The 19,403-nt window shown below is 38.6% G+C and overlaps 1 gene segment (V, D, J or C); it reads left to right on the top strand.

Annotated features, from left to right (window-relative positions):
* The first annotated feature begins 16,837 nt into the window (after positions 1–16,837).
* On the top strand, positions 16,838–19,093 carry LOC148828412 (immunoglobulin heavy variable 4-59-like). The segment is given in 3 exon segments: positions 16,838–16,892; positions 17,818–17,895; positions 18,671–19,093. Coding segments are annotated over 3 exon segments (519 nt in total).
* The last annotated feature ends 310 nt before the right edge of the window (positions 19,094–19,403 follow it).

Below are 19,403 nucleotides of genomic sequence, written 5' to 3'. Positions count from 1 at the left end.
AAAACATTATTTTACATATCACCTTTATGTGATATCACCTTAGGGACAGCACATACAAGGGTTAATTGCACAACGGACCGCGCAAAGAAATTTAAAATAGTCTTCTTTAGGTCTGAGGGCAGGAGTGGATCGCAGAAGGCATAATCAGCAAATTAGGAAACAAAGAACAGGACAGGTGAGACGTTTATCCAGAGAGCGAGTGATCAGAAAAAGGAACAGCTGTTATGCCCAGGTTTTACGCTTTCTCTCTGCTGAATGAATAAAAGCATTTTATTAAAAACGCATTTGCGTTTGTCTGGGTATTTACTTTGTAATCTGTGGTTTACATCTACTGTATTGTTTAGAGATGCCACTTTTAAAGGTGATATGTAAAATAAAGTTTTTTATTATTGTTATAGAGAAACATGATCAGATTTTCCCTGGTTCAGAAAAAAGTTGATTAAAATCTGTAATCTTTCCACTTGTATGTCATCGGAAAATACAAGAAGTTTCTGCTTTGTGTAAGGATGGTATCAAAAAGTAATCTAAGTGGTGAGAAAGCTGTGCTCCTCAAAGCGCTTTACAGGATAAAAACAATAACAACAATAGTGTTAGGCTGGGCAAACGATTTTTTTATAGAAATACAAAATGAGATATAATGATGTGTTCCGGCTAAGACATTAACGAGTACAACCCCCCTCTCTGCGGGAGTGCTGGCTGTGACGAATTAAACCGGTTTCACAGGTATTTTCAAAGTAGAAGGGGGCGAGATTTCCAGCGAAAGACACCTCCCCCCTCCAAAACCAAGGAAGTACAGTACTTACTAGTTAAGAAAGCTAGGCTCCTCAATGAAATCGCTTTAACATGCTAATGCGTTGGTGTAACAGTCCGGGCGTGGCAAGCTTCTAATGTCAACTCGACTCGATTGGAAGACAATTAACATATTCTAGCCCTAAATGAATTAATAGCAAACATGGTTTACATAAAAGACATTTTTCCAAGAAAGTTTATAATAATACGATCTATAGTTGAAATCTGAGCCTAAATAAAAAGAAAAAGCATTTTCAGAGATGTAGAATACGTGATTAGGTTTATGAGCAATCTAATAACTTATTCGTTTAAAACGCTATATAAAATAAAGTTTATTATTAATTTGCTGGACAGAGCGGTGAACATTATTATGCATAAGACAAAGATAACGATCCTGATCAATTTAGAAATCTGTGTACGCTGTAAGGTTTTTACTTCTTAAACTTTTAAAATACACGTTTCGAATAGAAAGAAATCCTCTTCCTGGTACAGTACTATATGTATAGCAAACCAGCACGTCTTTTTTCTCCAATCAGAGGGGTGTCAGATGGTGTCAGCCAATCGCCATTCTGAAGCCCTACCATAATCTCTGGTATGGGGAGACCCCAGAATTCTGTCCCATAGTTTAAACAGATGATAGATACTTTTATTGATCCCATGAGGGAAATAAAGTAAATCATTTTCATTTTAGGAAATTATTAAACGCTCGGTTAAAAGCAAAGGAGATTGTCTGTTATAGTGGACATAAAAACAAGAGTTCGCTGGCATTATATCCTAGAAGACACAGACCAGCGCCAGACTGGGAGAATGCCCGCAGCGTAAAAGAAAATGCCTGATGAACTAGGGATTGGACAGTTTCCAAGTGCTTGTACAATCGATGGAAATGTTCAAATAAATGTGCAAAAGAAATAAACAAAATAATCATTTATTTCTTTATCATATTTGCTAGCTAATGTCCTCTCTTTGCTAGTTAGTGGCTGTGTTTCTGCGTTTGGTAGCAACAGGTGACTGTTCTCAGGCGGAAGATGTAAACAGCTTAATTTTCGTGTTAAATAATTTTTTAAAATTAAAATTCATTCTATACAGCAATCGCATATTTGGGTACCGTTTCATAAAACTTTCATGCTTAAAATGTTTAGGGAGAAATGGAAGACTGGTGTGTATTTTTTCTTTAAACTACCAAGACAAGCCATACACAGTACAATTTACGTACATACAGTAATATTTATGTTCCTAAATTAATATAGTTTATGACCTTCAGATGCGTTATGCTCCTCTTCTTTTTATGCTCAGCTACTAAAATTTCCCTTTAGTGGTAAAATTCCATATAAATATTCAAAACTAAGCGGATTAAAATGTGCACAGTAAAGACATTAAATGATAAAATCTTTTCACTATCAACCAATGCACCGCGAGTGCCCCTGTCGGTCATTTTGGCCAGCCAATCACTCACCGCGGTGCCCTTCGGTGCCCCGCGGTGGCTTGTGGGTAGTTTACCGTACCGCGGATTTGTACCGCGCATTTTGAATGGCTGCATCTGTAGTTCTTTCAATGTTTTCTAAACATTTTTTTCTGACCTATATGGCTGAATACATTGCTTTGCCCCAAAAAGGAATGCTGACTGAACTGCCCTACAAGAAACAGTTCGAAAGAACCTGATTTAACTTTAAAACTCTTGTCATGGGCTTTGAAATCACAGGCATAATAACAGATAAAGCCAAAATGTATTAGTTTTTTTGGACTTTTAGGCCACTTAAGCCTAAATGTACAATAATTCAGCACTCCGTTCAACACGAAATTTCCAATGAAAGAATACCTTTCAAGACTTGATTTGACCACTCCTGACACTCTCTTGGTTTAGACAGTGCTGTATTGTCTTTTCAGACTCATATTTTGATTCAGAGAAGCACATTTTCCAGTCAAATGAGTGGAATATTGAGAAAATTGTCTTTGACAAATATTTGAACCCTAACCCCAACAAGCAAAACCCAAAGCTAGGGTTAGGGTTCTATTCCCATACAATGTAGACAGTTTTTGATGGCATGGCTGTGTTTTAGGGCTGAAAGGATACTTAGGAATGTCGTTCTTTCAATGTTTTCTAAACATTTTTTTCTGACCTACAGTATATGGCTGTATACAGTGCTTTGCCTCAAAAAAGAATGGTGTCTGAACTGCCTTACAAGCAACAGTTCGAAAGAACCTGATTTAACTTTTAAACTCTTGCCATGGGCTTTGAAATCACAGGCATATTAACAGATAAAGCCAAAATGTATTAGTTGTTTCGGGCTTTTAGGCCACTTAAGCCTAAACATACATTCATTCAGCACTCCGTTCAACACGAAATTTCCAATGAAAGAATACCTTTCAAGAATTAATTTGACCACTCCTGACACACTCTCTTGGTTTAGGCAGTGTTGTATTGTCTTTCCAGACTCATATTTTGATTCAGAGAAGCACATTTTCCAGTCAAATGAGTGGAATATTGAGAAAATTGTCTTTGACAAATATTTGAACCCTAACCCTAACTAGTAAAACCCGAAGCTAGGGTTAGGGTTTTATTCCCATACAATGTAGACAGTTTTTGATGGCATGGCTGTGTTTTAGGGCTGAAAGGATACTTTGGAATGTAGTTCTTTCAATGTTTTCTAAACATTTTTTTCTGACTTATATGGCTGTATACAGTGCTTTACCCCAAAAAGGAATGGTGTCTGAACTGCCCTACAAGCAACAGTTCGAAAGAACCTGATTTAACTTTTAAACTCTTGCCATGGGCTTTGAAATCACAGGCATATTAACAGATAAAGCCAAAATGTATTAGTTGTTTCGGACTTTTAGGCCACTTAAGCCTAAACATACATTCATTCAGCACTCCTTTCAACACGAAATTTCCAATGAAAGAATTCCTTTCAAGACTTAATTTGACCACTCCTGACACAGTCTCTTGGTTTAGGCAGTGCTGTATTGTCTTTTCAGACTCATATTTTGATTCAGAGAAGCACATTTTCCAGTCAAATGAGTGTAATATTGAGAAAATTGTATGTGTTGTATCGGTATTTCACAAAAGTGATGGGATTGAATATGTCTATTTTGTGTATGTAATGTCTACATTTTTTGTACTGCCTTGAAGTTTTTGTATCAATATATTCTTTAAAAAAAAGAGAAATTTAGGAAATGTGGTATTTTAATGTTCTCTTCACATTTTTTTCTTGCATATATTGCTCTATATACTGTATTGCCCTAAATGGGGATGTTGTCAAAATCCCCAAAAAACAAAAGATTGAAAGAAATTGGTTAAATGTCTTAATCTGTTGCATTTGGCATTGAATGCACTGGCTTTTTAACAGGTGTAGCTAAAATCTGTTGGGTTTTCCTGACTCTTAACCTATTTAACGCTGATACCATGCTCATGGAAAGTATGATTCCACACAAAATTTCCAATAGCACAATACAAAAAATGAAATTGTACCACAGTTGATACATTTTATTTGTTGTGGCAAGGCTGCTAAGTCTTTTGATGCCCTGAGACTAATATTTTGATGCCCTGAGTTATATTTTCTGCTTAAATGAGTGTTAGGTTACATTTAAGAAAATATGAACCCTAACCCTAAATACCCAAACACTTAGCTAGGGTTAGGGTTAGTATTATTAGAAAAAATAGAGGATGTTTGATGGCATGGCTGTGTTTTATGACAGAAGTGAAATTTAGGAAATGTGATATTTTAATGTTCTCTGCACATTTTTTTTCTTGCATATACTGTATGCCTATACAGTATGTCAAATCCAAAGCTAGGGTTAGGCTTAGGTTTCCAACAAAACTTAGGCAATTTTTCACCTCATGGCTGTGTTTTCCTGCAGGAATTACATTTAGGAAAAGGTTTTTTTCAATGTTATCTTCACATTTTTTTTCTTCCATATGAGGCCATATTCAGTATACTGCATTTTTCCTTAAGGGACTGATGATCAACTTGCCCTAAAAGCCAAGGCTTAAAAGACAGTGATTCTTATGTTCAGACTCTTGCATTTGCTTTGAATGCACAGGCATATTAACAAAGGAAAGCAATTCTCCATTAGTATTGCTGACTCTTAGCCTAGTTGAGCCTGAAACCATGCTCATTGAGAACACCATTCAACATGAAATTTCTCATAACACAGAATGTCTCAAAAATAGACTTTCACCATTACTGATGCATTCTGTTTGGTTTGCTGAGCTGGCTTCACACTTATATCTTGATTCAGTGAAGGTTATTTTCCACTCAGATCAGAGGAGCATTATGGAAAGTCTTTGAGGAACATCTTAATCCTAACCATAAGGTATGAGTTAGGGTTAGGTTTCCCACAAAACATAGGCAATTTTTGATCACATGGCTGTGTTTTCGGGCAGGAACTTCAGTCCATTTAGGAAAAGTGATATTTCCATGTTATCTTCAATTTATTTTTTTTTATATTTGGCCATATACAGTATGTGTATGGAGTTTTCTATGTTCTCCCTGTGTTTGAATTGTTTTATCCTAGGTGCTCTGGGTACCCACATTTCAAAGACATACTGATATTCATTTCTAATGTTAATTTTCTTCCAGGACAACTGGCTCTGGTGTGAGTGTGTAGTAAGTGTTTGTGTCTGCGCTGCACTGGAGTGCGCTGTATCCTGCTTTGTGCCGTTGCTTACCTGGATTGGCTCCTTCTTCCCTGCAACCCAAAATTGGATAAAGCTGTTAGAAAATGGACTGATAGAAGTATTGGCACACTGTGTTCAGTTCAACTGATGTCTTCAAAACTCTTTTCTCAGCTACTGACCCTACTGAACTCAACTGCATGAATAAGATGAATTATATTAACTACAATCACATGCTCTGGTACCACCAAAGAGAAGGCTAAAGAGCTTTGGAGCTGATAGTATATATGATGGCTTATCAAGCCTATCATGAAGGCAATTTTAAAGCAATTTTAAAATTAACTGGAGATGCAAGAAACAATGGCTCTTTAGAGATTTCCTCAGTAACAGCTGCAGAAAGCGCTGTGTATTTCTGTGCAGTCAGTAAACACGGTGCTGCAGATCAACTCTTTCCTCTACAGAAACCCCGTTGAGCCACAGCCTCACAGGTGGTTCAACAGGAACGATTGTATCTACTGAACATTGCTAAACCGCAGGTTCCTCATAGTAATGGGGTACAAAATAATATCAGAATCTCTCAGACTCAAGGAAAATGGCATGAAAGCCTCTGTGTGTAACTTAATTGTGGTGTGTTGTGCCAGAACAATGGAGGAATATATTGAGACAATTGTTCAGATAAGGAGTTGGGTAAAAGCCATGAGACAATGACCCAGATTTTTTTTAAGAAGTACCAATCTAAATTCAAAGCCCTTGATGCATATTAGGATTTCATCAACAACTATTTACTTCCTGCCTATAATCATGAATTTTCATCTTTTTCACCTGTGTTGCTCATATTTAACTACTTTCAAATAATATAAGGTTAATGGAGCTGGTGAAGTATGCAGAGAAAAAACCACTGAGAAAGCAAGATCCGTAGTCCAGTTGTTTCATACAGTATATAAAACTTAATGCAGGTAGCTACAGTTTGTCTTACTCTCAGACCTTCTAATAAAAATATTTAATAATATTAATTTACATTCCTTTAAATTATTGACACCCAGATGGCATGGTGGTGCAGTGGTTAGCATAGCTGCCTCTCAGCACTGGGGCCTTGAGTTCAATTTCTCATGTGCTATTTGTGTGGAGTTGAATGTTCTTATTCATTTTATTTCCTCCCACAGTCCAAAAACATGCTGGTTGGTTAATTGGCTTCTGCAAAAATTGGCCCTGGTGTGAGTATGTGCCTTTTTATGTCTATGTGTGCCCTGTGATGGTCAGGCATCCCATTCAGGGTGTATCGTGCTTTAATAAACCCCAACTCCCCTCTGATGTCATGATCATGGCCTCATGGTACAACAGTGAGGAAGAGAGGTTGCTGTCTCTCGCAGACTTGCTGGCTCTGTTGCAGGATGACTGCTGCTGTGTGGCTTGTTGTCATCGTGGTGTGGATTTGTCAGAGTAAGATACTGTACAGTATATACCTTATACATCACATATCTGCACTACAAAAAAAAACAGATGGAATTCAAGTGTGGCCTCAATCTGACACTGAAGACCATGTGGAGGAGCAGTGTGTTGTAGTTTCCTTCAGAGAGTGATGAATTTTCATCATGCTGCACAATTAAGATGCATGCGGACACTGGAACAGCTTAAATGATAGATTAAATTGTAAAAGTGAGAATCATCCTGCTTTAATTGTGAAGTATTAAAAATGTGTACCACAAAGCAAAGGATAAGTACAAACAACTTAACTTGTATTTAATAGAGTGTCATATATTAAAAATGCTTTTGTTTTCATGGTTACTTTTTCAGGTGGCTGCAACAGTGTTCTGATTTCCCAGTGGCCCCAGAATGTGTTAAGTCATCCCAGCAGCTCAGTGGAGATGCACTGTTACCAGAATGACACAGACTTTATAAATATGTACTGGTACATACAAATGAACAACCAAGGTCTTGTTCTTATCACCATGTATGTAAAGGGAAACAACCCAACCTATGAAGAGGATTTCAAATCAGGATACAAAGTGAGCAGCTCTGAGACTAAAAAAAGGTCTTTGACAGTGGAGATTGTGAAGCCTGAAGACAGTGCATTGTATCTGTGTGCAGCCAGTGAGCACAGTGACACAGGAGTCAAATACCAGCACAGGAGGCTCCTTCCAGCATCAAAACCCTCTGTGTGACAGGAAACAGCTGAGTCCTGAAGAGACCTGCAGATTCTGAGTCCCAGAGTCTCACTAGCTGAAGAACAGCACTTTTCACTGGGGACGCTGAGCTGGGGGCTTTGAGATAGTGTTGGGTTATTGATTTTACACATTTACTTATTTTTTAAAACATCACTTTGGACGGGTAGTAGATTGTCAAAAATATATGCAGTTATTTCAAGCAGATGCTCTAAATAAATTCATAAGAGAATTCAACATAACTGGAGATGCGTCAAAGAACAACTCTTTTCAAATTGTTTGCCAAAAATTCTCTCTGAAACTAAGTTTTACTTCAGTCTATAGTACAAGTGCTAAAGTAAACCGTTACATTAGTTTAATCTAAAGAGATATAAAAAATGGCTGTCAGTATGTAAAAAAAGAGATACATAGAACTAATGAACATGTAATGTGCTCGTGTATTCCAGTATCAGTTATGATGAGTTCACTGTCTCTCCAATACTGTGATGTCACTTCCAGTCTCCCTCCCACTCAGAGCCCTCAGTCCAGGTCAGGGCTGCTGTGCTGCTCTTCTCTCTCCAGCACTGAAGTGTCAAGATGCTCAGAGTTTTCATTGGGGTCACTGTGTTACTACACTGGCTCACAGGTGAGTGAAGTGAAATATAGTTAAGTTTGAATTTATTTTGATTTAGTTCTCATAAATATCTGCACATTCTGCTCACTTACTAATTAATGCCTTCAAAACTTTTTTCTCAGATCCTTCAAACTGTCTCAATGTCCAGCAGTCTCCTCCTGCACTGTATAGGAACTCTGGAGCTACTGACCCTGCTGAACTCCACTGCATGAATAAGATGAATAACATTGACTATAATCGGATGCTCTGGTACCAGCAAAGAGAAGGCAAAGAAGCTTTGGAGCTGGTAGGATATATGATATCTGATCAAGCCTATCCTGAAGAGAAATTCAAAGCAAACTTCAAATTAATTGGGGATGCAAAAAACAATGGGTCTTTAGAAATTTCTTCTGTGACAGCTGCAGAGAGTGCTGTGTATTTCTGTGCAGTCAGTAAACACAGTGATGCAGATCACCTCTTTCCTCTACAGAAACCCTGCTGAGCCACAGCCTCACAGGTGGTTCAACAGCAAAGATCTACCTACTGCACATAGCTAAACCAGAGGTTCCTCACAGTACAGTATCTGAATATATAATGGCACAAAAAATGAGTATATTAAAAAATCTCAAATTCAAGGAAAATGACATGAAAGCCTTTTCTGTGTAACATAACTGTGGTGCATTGTGCCAGAACCATGGAGGAATATACTGAGACAATTGTTCAGATATGGAGTTAGTTAAATGGTATGATACTATGATCCAGTTTTGGAAAAAAAAACAACAATCCTAAGATCAAAGCCAGTTAACCATCAGTACTTATGATTTCATCAACAACCACTTACCTGTTGCCATTAACAATGATTTTTCATACTTATTTTTCCCGTGTTACTCATATCTATGTACTTTTAAGTAATATGAAGTTGATGGAGCTGGTGGAGGGATGCCTAGAAACAAACACTGGGAAAGGAAGATCCGTAGTCCAGTAGTTTCATATATAAACCTTAGTTAATGGTGATTAACTAAGATGATTGGCGGAAGCCAGACTTTGTCTTGCTCTTAGGTATTCTATTAAGATAATTTTCTCTTTCACAAGAATCAACTCATTGACGACACTGTAAATCTGAGCATATATTTACAGTAAGCTTACTTTACATTATTTACTCCCTTAACCCATGTTATAAACCCCGCCTCTTCTCTGATGTCGTGATCATGGCCTCATGGTACACCAGTGAGGAAGAGAGGCTGCTGTCTCTCGCAGACCTGCTGCCTCTGTTGCAGGATGACTGCTGCTGTGTGGCTTGTTGTCGACGTGGTGTGGATTTGTCAGAGTAAGATACTGTACTGTATACCTTCTACATCACATCTCTGCGCTACAAAAATGAGCAGATGAAATTCGAGCGTGTCCTCAATGTGACACTGAAGACCATATTGAGGAGCAGTGTGTAGTATTTTCTTTCAGAGAGTGGTGAATTTTCATCAGGCTGCATAATTGAGAGAAATGCAAATAATGAAACAGCCTAAATGATAGATTAAATTGGAAAAGTGAGAATCAACCTGCTTTAATTGTGAAATATTGCGCATATACTGTACTGGAAAACAAAGGCAAACTCCTTAACATATATTTAATAGGGTGTCATATATTAAAAATGTTTTTGTTTTTATGGTTACTTTTTCAGGTGGCTGCAACGGTGCTTTGATTTCCCAGTGGCCCTAGAATGTGTTAAGTCATCCCAGCAGTTCAGTGGAGATGCACTGTTACCAGAATGATACCGATCATATATATACATGTACTGGTACAGGCAAATGAAAGGCAAAGGTCTTGTTCTTATTGCCATGTACGTAAAGGGTAAAAACCCAACCTATGAAGAGGATTTCAGATCAAGATACAAAGTGAGCAGCTCTGAGGCTAAGAAGTGGTCTTTCACAGTGGAGAGTGTGAAGCCTGAAGACAGCACAGTGTATCTGTGTGCAGCCAGTGAGCACAGTGACACAGGAGGGCTCAGCTCTGAGTCAAAAACCAGTGCAGGAGACTCCTTCCAGCAGCAATACCCTTTGACAGGAAACAGCTGAGACCTGCAGATTCTGAGTCCCAGTGTCTCACTATCTGAGGAACAGCACTGTTCACTGGAGACACTAAACTTGGGGCGTTGATATAGTGTTGGGTTCTATTCACAAGCCCTTAGAATAGCACATTTCTCACATTTCTTGCCATGTTAGTCTGAGGTGTCCTTGGGATGGATACAAAAATACATATTATTAAAATTCTCAAATTTTAATTTTTGTCATATTTGTAAAACATTAAAAATAGTCAAATACAGTATAATATCAATCCACCCTTCCAGTTTCAGTAAATGGTTTGTGCTACGAGGGTCTGAGCTGGACTCTAATCTAGACCAATACAGGACTATACCCTGGGCAGGAAGTCACTCTGCCACAAAGCACACAGACACACATGCATGTAGAATGCAATTGTGCAATGCCCATTCAGCTGGACAGCAAGTCTTCAAATTGTTGAAGGACATTGGAGTACCCAGAGAAAGCCCACGCAGACCCTGGAACATCTTCCAAACTCCACACAGATGTCTAGCATCAAACCTAAGACACAAGGATTCAGAGGGCAGCAGTACCATACTAACCACCAGGCAGCCACAGCAAACTACTCACAACATTCTATATTTCGTTTTAAATGGCCCAGTACCTTATGTAAACTAAATATACCCAGCAGGTGGAGATACACTCCAACAGTTGGTGGAGGTGATGAAAACAGGTTTTGACAACCTGCAACATCATTTCCCATTACGGAAACATGAGCCTAGAGTAGGGCTGCATTTTCATTTCTCTCCAGAACTGAGGCAAGATGGTCAGAGCTCTGTTTGGAGTTGCTGCATTACTAAGTCTCATCCCACGTAAGAATCTCAAACATTTTTTTCTGACAGGAATGAGAGATAGGGTGCGAATGACTTTGTAAACCTTATTTATACCATTTTTATTGTAACAGTTATAGCATTGTTTAGAAACATTTGTTTACAGACTAATATTGCCTTTTTACAAATTCATTCTCTAATTTACAATAATGGCAACCTTACCTGTAGGCTTTTGCCAACCTCTCTCTGTTTCCACAGGTCCTGTGGCTGGCATCACATTTAAACAGACTCCTTTCCTGTCCAGTAGATCAGAACAGAAAGTAGACATTCACTGTGAACATGATGACAACAGCTATAACTATATGTACTGGTACCAGCAACTGGAAAGTAAAGGAGCTCTGGAAATGATTGGATATGGTTACAGCTTGCAGGAACCAAACTATGAAGACAAGTTCAAAGCAAGGTTCAAACTGAACAGAGAAACAACCCAAAAGGGCTCCTTGACAATTTCCAATTCAACACCTGAAGACAGCGGCACATACTTCTGTGCAGCCAGTATACACAGTGCCTCATATAGTCTCTTGTCTCTGCAATAACTTCATACTCAGACAGGAAAACCACAGAGTTTTTTTTTTCTATATTCTTCTTTACAGAAATAACTTGAAAAGACAATACATCAATTCAGATAGGAATGCACAGAGATTGTATTCCTATTTGCAAACAATTACTACACAAAACGTTTTTAAGATGAGGGCTTTTCGGACAGCTCCATAGTGCCAAAGTACTGGCAGTGCCAACATGTCACCTTTGCTTTTCATGTTTTAAGTGGTCTGCCCAAGTCTTTTGGACTCCCTACAGGATCCTAGCTCTTAATCATTGTTCCCTTCTCAGGGAAGGCTGCGTTTGCTTTTTACCTTGTTCTAGAAGAGACTACATCATCTCACCAACACTTCAAATCATCTTACTTTAGCAGGACAATCATATTCAGTCTGTGACAGCCACTTGTAATTTTAACTAAAATCATTCCAACTTAACCAGGCATTGGGGTATTCGACAGCATTAATCCATTTCACCCAGTAAAGACTGAAACCTCACTCTGTTCTTAGTAGTTATTGGTGAAGAGCTACTTTCCTGACTGATCCTGTTTGACCAGGATGTCTCTGTAACTAAATCCCATGCCCCTGACACAGCAGCAGCCAGTCTGTGGTTTCTCATCTCACACTGTGACCAACTCCCACCCAGCTGTCTGCTGAAGGTCTGAACTGGACCTGTATCATCTAAACTCTTCTCCCTCCACTATAGGAAGAAAGTACGCTGTTGCATTGCCTAGTTGGGTCCAACATTTCCAGTTCCTAATGCCTCGAGACAGCTGTTGTTCAGGGAGCCTACCCTATTCTTCAGAAGCACACTTTAGCCCCATTGAGCCTGGTAAACTACCACACAGCCCGTCTGTACAGCTCCTGTAACACCTTCAGTATAGCCTAAACTATTTTCTATAGCATTTCTGACCCCCTGAGTCCCTCAGGCCTGTAAACTAGCCAACCCACTGGAAGTGAGCACTCTCTGGAGCTCTCACTATACCTCTCCTTCCTAGCTGGAACCAAAATGCAGATTGAAACCTTTTTTTTCTTAGCTGGTCTTACAACCCTCTTTATTGGCCAGAAGGCATGGTCAGTTTCGTACAGAGAGTATCCCAACACCCCCTTTCCTCATGTGGAATTCCACTCCATCTGAGTTCTAATTACCCATTCAGACCAGCTGTGCCTTATCTCCCAGTTCTCTGAGTTAACAGGTGACAATCCTGGCTCAAGGCAACTCCCAAGGCCTGTGTTTTGAGCCAAGATGGTAGCTTTCTCATAGGGTTTCTCAGGATGCGCATTAACTCTGCAGTGATATCAGTGAAGATCAAGCTCTTACAACTTTCAAGGCATTTTAAAAGTGATACTGATCAACTTCCACATGGTTAATATTATCCATAATTTAATATTATGATTCATATTAAGCTATTCACATTTTTTTTCAATAACAATGACTGCACAATCTTATCTTCAAAATAGAAACTGTTTTTTTGTGGATTAATTTTGTTTTTCATTTAATGAGGAAACCCAACCCCGGTTCTTCAGAGGCACAACCTTGTAGCCTTGAAACAGGCAAGATCACATCCTCAATAGATGAAGACTTAAACTCAACGTTATTCCTAATCAAATTATGGAATGGAGTTAATTATGTAATTAAGGACTCAAATGGAACAAAACCTGAAAATCCTGTGTCTCTCCTGTGATAAGGATAGAACAGCAACTCACCACTTTAGTCCTGGAAGGCCAGAACATTTTGTTTCTACCAAAGCCTTTAATTACCTAATTTAATGCATTATTTGCTCAATTAGATGGGTTGAAGCTTTTCCATGTTGTTAAGAAATACCTGGAAAACCAGAAGAGTTGGACTCCCCAGGGATAGAGCGTTACTAGAGCAGACCTTCTTGGTTGCACCTCTTGAGGATATTACAGGCATAGATAAGGAAAATTAAGCTGTATCTCAAGTCAAGAGAAATGTGAGAACTGTCCTTCAGCTGGTGTCACAGGGGCATACCACAGAGAGGGTGGTGCTTCTAACTTGCTTTCATAAGATTATGAGAGTACTCCTGTCACTTTTGAGAGACCAGGATATGTGGCTGGGCTGGAGAAATGGGCAAATTATTAGTTTTTTTCCTTCATATCCACATTATTACAAGTAAGATTTTCCAAACTAGCAGAAAATAAGCATAATCTTTTTCAGTGGCTTCATTGTTTTGTTTGCTTCTTTTCTATTCATTTCCTTCTAGTCAGAATTCTAAGCCATCCATTTCACCTTTTTCCTCTTAAGTTGTTTCAGATGCAGTCACAGTCACTCAGAGGCCTGAAAATGTGATCAAAACGAATGGGGATCCTGTTACACTGTACTGTGAACACGACGACAACAACCATGATAACATCTACTGGTACCGCCAAGGAAAAGATGGGGGCTTTCTTTTAATAGCGTATTCTTATGGTGCTAATATGGTGGCCAATGAAAAGGCTTTTGAAAAGGGATTTAAAATGCTAAGACCTGAAATCAAGAACTCTTCTTTAGAAATACAAAGTCTCAAGGAGGAGGATGCGGCAGTGTATTTCTGTGCGTCGAGTGTCACACATTGTCTCAGGCCTGCCTCACAGCTGCACAACAACTAATGCTGAGCCCCATCTCTCAAACATCTAAAGTTCCTATACTGTACTTTCAGGAAGTTTTAATAATCTAATAGTAGTAACAACACTTTACCTCGGACACACATAGACATTCCAAAGCTTTGCATTGTCTTAATAGACAAATAATATTTACATTAAAACTATTATTGTTATATACATTAAAAATGTATAAATGTTTATCATATTCAACTATCAATATATTAACTAGACTGTCTATTATTTGTCTCACGGATTAATATACTGTATATTTTAGTTGATTTTTTATACAGCTTTTGAAAAAAGGATAGATGTCCAGTATTTTACCTGGTATTTATTCTGTAATGAATATATAATAATCAGTTTACTCTTCAAGTTAAGGTGGTGGTTATAAAAGTTTTAACATTTTACACGTAGGGTGACACAGTGACACAGTGGTTAGCATTGCTGTCTCTTAGCACTGGGGCTATGGGTCCATTTCCTGGGGTGCTATCTGCTGGGAGCTTGTGCTGTATTTTCTCCCCATGTTTATGTGAGGTTTTGTTGGGTGCTGTGGTTTCCATCCAGAGTCCAAAGACATGCTGGTAGGTTAATTGACTTCTGGGTAAATCCAGGGTGTACACTGCCTTGTGCCCGTTGCCTGCCAGGACAGGTTCCAGCTCCCCTGTGCCCCAGAATTGAAAGATGCAGTTAGAAAATGGATCATTTACCCATATAACATGATGATTAATAAAACTGCAAAACAGTATTACCAAACATTACAAGGGGGTAGTGAGATGAGCACAGAATTTCCAGACAGCAGAAACAAAGACTTCTGTGTTTCACAGACATTTTCATGTAAACAGTTGAATTGGTAAAGCGTTTTCTCACTTTGAAATGGGCCTAGTACCATTCCTGGGCTGAATATACCCAGCAGGGGGAGATACAATCCAATAAATACCAATGAGGTTTAAATGATGTTATCCACAGATCTGCTCTGATTGGTGTTTGACAACCTTTGCTGTCAATTCTCATTAAAGAAAACTGAGTCTATGGTATTAAGACTTCATTTATCTCCAGCACTGACTCAAGATGTTCAGAGCTCTAGTAGGATTTACTATATTCCTGAGTCTGATTCCATGTAAGAAATGTACTTTGTATATCTAAGTTACGATTTCTATTTGAAAAAGTTCAGTATGTAGATAGATGAATAGATTTAAATAAAATCTTTGAGACCCTTACATTTAGCACTCTAATAAGAAATGATAAATACCTGTTATAAATGGTTATAATGAGTTATAAATGACATTGTAGGTTATTTCTCATTTGCCAGCCTTACTCTCTGTCTCTCTGTTTCCACAGGTCCTGTGGTTGGTATCACATTTGAACAGACTCCTTTCCTGTCCAGAAGATCAGAACAGAAAGTAGACATTCATTGCCAACACGATGACAGCAGCTATATTATTATGTACTGGTACCAACAACTCAAAAGCAAAGGAGCTCTGGAACTGATTGGATATGGTTACAGCTTGCAGGAACCAAACTATGAAGACAAGTTCAAAGCAAGGTTCAAACTGAACAGAGAAACAACCCAAAAGGGCTCCTTGAAAATTTCCAATTTAACACCTGAAGACAGCGGCACATACTTCTGTGCAGCCAGTGTACACAGTGCCTCATATAGTCTCTTGTCTCTGCTATAACTTCATACTCAGACAGGAAAACCACAGTTCTTTTTTCATTTCTTTTTTGGCAAAGCTATCTGAAGATAATGAACCATTTTAAAAGGAATATTGTTATTGCTTATTAGAGAAAATATTCCTAAAAACTTCTTATCAAAATAGGTTGCAGTGCTTGTATTGTATTGTATTTGTGAATGCATTCGAATTTGCTTAAGACAGGTCAGAAATTTCTTAATACACGCATCAAGGCAATACATTACCATTAAGATAAACTTTCAAGGTCCTCTGAAAGATATTTTTAAGTAGTCAAACTAAATTAAGTAGTCAAACATACAGTCAAAAGATATTTTTAAGTAGTATTTTATAAGTAGTCAAACACAGACTTAGACAGCAAAAGGCAGTTTTGAAATGGGTACATGGCTACATTAAATCCTTCACATCCTTGTTATTTCAAATAAGTATTCCCCAGCTAGCCAAAAATGAATTTAAAACAGTCTGTTGTCAGTTGATGGGCATCATGTAATGTCTTTATCATCTGGCTTATAGTTTACTCAGAGCTCGTTTTTTAGATCTTTGATGTGTTTTTATTGCCACAGGTGGTGCCTCTAACGTAACATCCTGCAACTGCTACTGCAAGAGAACTACACTTGCTCTTCATAATCTAAGCTTCTGAGCTGCTGAGATGAGTACCTGGCTGCAGTTAATCCTTCATATCCTTCTTATTTCAAGTAAGAGTTCCCCAGCTGGTAGAAAATGAACTTAAGATTTAAGTTTTTGGTGGCTTGGATTTTCTGTTGCTCTGTTTTCACACCATCGCTCCTGCTACACTGTACCGTAAGAAGTCTGTTTTGTTTCTCCTGATCAGAAATCTCATGCTTCCATATCACATTTTTCCTTATCTTTTGTGTAGTTTTTTCAGACGCAGTCACAATCACTCAGAGGCCTGAAAATGTGATAAAAAGAAATGGGGATCCTGTTACCCTGTACTGCGAACACGATGACAACAACCACGACTACATGTACTGGTACCGCCAGGGAGAAGACTGGCGCTTACTTTTAATTAGTTACTCCAATGCTCCTAACATGGTGTACAGCGACAAGGCATTTGAATCAGGATTTAAAATGCTGAGACCTGAAATCAAGAACTCTTCTTTAGAAATACAAAGTCTCAAGGAGGAGGATGTGGCAGTGTATTTCTGTGCATCAAGTATCACACACTATCTCAGGCCTGCCTCACAGCTGCACAACAAGTCACAACTCTCACAGCCAATTGAAAAGAAAATGCATGATCACATTCACCAGGTGTTACAAAATCAGTCATCCAGGAGCAGTCACTTTGTCAATCTGTGTGTGTCAATACAGGCACTAGAGAGCAGTTATCACGCATTTCCAGTATTACTTGCACTATGGCAAATAAGCTTGGGGAGTTGCATTTCTTATTTGGTTGCCAACATGTATTACTGATTACCCTCTAACTTTACAGCTGGAGCAAAGTTGTTGCAAGATGCCAAAATGTACAATAAATCTTGTATTAAAAAGATTGCATTGCGCAGTTGTCTCAAAGAAATATTTCAGCACAAGACTGATACACTAACTTTGACCCAGCCTCAAATAAAAAGCATTTGCTCCCCAATCTCAACAGTTCACTAAATTACTGTATTTGCCTCTCACCATGGACTGACATAGGGGCTTTTGTTCCTCCCAAGCTAAACTAGCAAAGCGAAACTGTGTGAGGATGATTTTCTAAGGATTTCCTAAATTTGTTCTGTTTTTGACTGTTTACTTCCTTTAGTAATCAGTTTCAGAAATCTCTTGCTTTGGCAGTTTTGTTGGTCTCTGTTTGGTCTGTCTTGTAATGTTTCATTAACACTTTCCTCTCCTGTACCAACTTGAACAACCTGTTCCTTCCTGTTCACTGGGGACACTGCTGCCTGCTTTTCAAAGTGATTTACTTCAAGGGAGCTTCCTTTGACAGAATGCTGACAGCTATGCTCCTGATCGTGCTGTTATTTATTTCACCATGTGAGTAGACAAAATATAAAAGCAACAGAAGATGATGTTGTATTTTAAATCTTTATGTGCTGTAATTGACTTCCTTTGCATTTTAGTACTAACTAGCATAACAGTAAAGAGATGGTGCTCAATTTGCTGTTCTGTGTGCAGTGAAAGCTGACATTGGAAAGTTTTTATATTCAATTACAGTATTATTGTTTTACTGTATTTAATAACTATATCAGTATTGGATATGACCAGATTATTTGTGAGTTAATTTGTCAGTTGTGAATTAAACTGCTTTGAGAAAAAGGGATATCAAACAGAACAGTTGCTAAGACCATAAGTTAAATTACATTCACAGCTTGAAAACAAAATAAGCATACAAATTAGCATTCAAGAGGAAGAGGAGATCATCACAACACGTGTAAAGCCCTGTCCACAAATAAATTAAAGAAGCAGGAGATGACTGTGATCTTTATTTATTAATCACTTCTTTTCATTTCTCAGTGAGGTCAAATAAACAGGGAAAATCAGAAGACTTAAAAGCAGACCTGCACACCACAGCATATAAACATACAGTACAAATTAAACTTATTGAGGTTTAAAAACAGAATATGCAAATTGATGCCATACAGTTTTGTACAATAGAATGGTAAGGTTAATATTTTACATTTAAGTTTACTAGGAAATAGTTGATGTAACTGATTCATTTGGATACCTGTCGTCTGATGATTTTAAGAGCTGTGTTTAAACAAGAAAGCAGGATTAGATCATTCCAAAGTGGGTTTTTTTCCCTTCCCAGGTCTCTCAGCCAGCCCGCTGGTGCTACAACAGGAAGATCCGATGTATCCTTCGGTGGGTGATACAGTGTCCCTCCAGTGCAGCGTTGCAGCCGGATCCTCCATGAGCAGCTACACCATGCAGTGGTACAGGCAGAAGGACAGGCACCGAGCTGTTGAGTTCATCAAGAACGAGTACGATGCTGCCGACTCAGGCCCTGACGAACACTTTCAGGTATCCATCGCAGCCTCTGAAAACCAGTTCACTCTGGAGATCAGAAACCTGAGCAAGGAAGACACCGCAACCTACTACTGCGCAGCGAGTCACAGCGCTGTGCGCCTGTGGAGGGCCTGTACAAGAAGGAGAGGAGGCAGCAGAACACCTGGCATAGCGTCTGAGGACACGTGAGCTCACGAAACTGACATGCAGGAGTCACACCTATTAAAATAGAACAGCCTATAGTTTACTGCACTTAACAGTATGGCATTGTTGTGTCTGGAATTTTGTACTGATATAAAAGAATATTCTTATATTGCGTGCAGTACATACTGTATTGTGCTATGAATAGGAAAAATGAATGTATGTAAGATGCAAAGTTAATGTAAAGCTGGCACTCTTAGGAGTTATTGATGCTAGAGTCCTGTAACTACTGTAGGAACACCTTGATACCAGGGGAGAATGTTATGTCCTCATGGAAGAAACAGGTAGAGGGGTCTGCTAGCTAAAGAAAAAAATCTCGTTAGTCTTGAACAAAG

Source organism: Atractosteus spatula, chromosome 9 (assembly GCF_055471065.1).
Source record: "Atractosteus spatula isolate fAtrSpa1 chromosome 9, fAtrSpa1.hap1, whole genome shotgun sequence".
In the NCBI taxonomy this organism is placed as follows: Eukaryota; Metazoa; Chordata; class Actinopteri; order Semionotiformes; family Lepisosteidae; genus Atractosteus; species Atractosteus spatula.
Note: the sequence above shows the minus strand (reverse complement) of the source record. Positions and strands in the feature narration are given on the sequence as shown.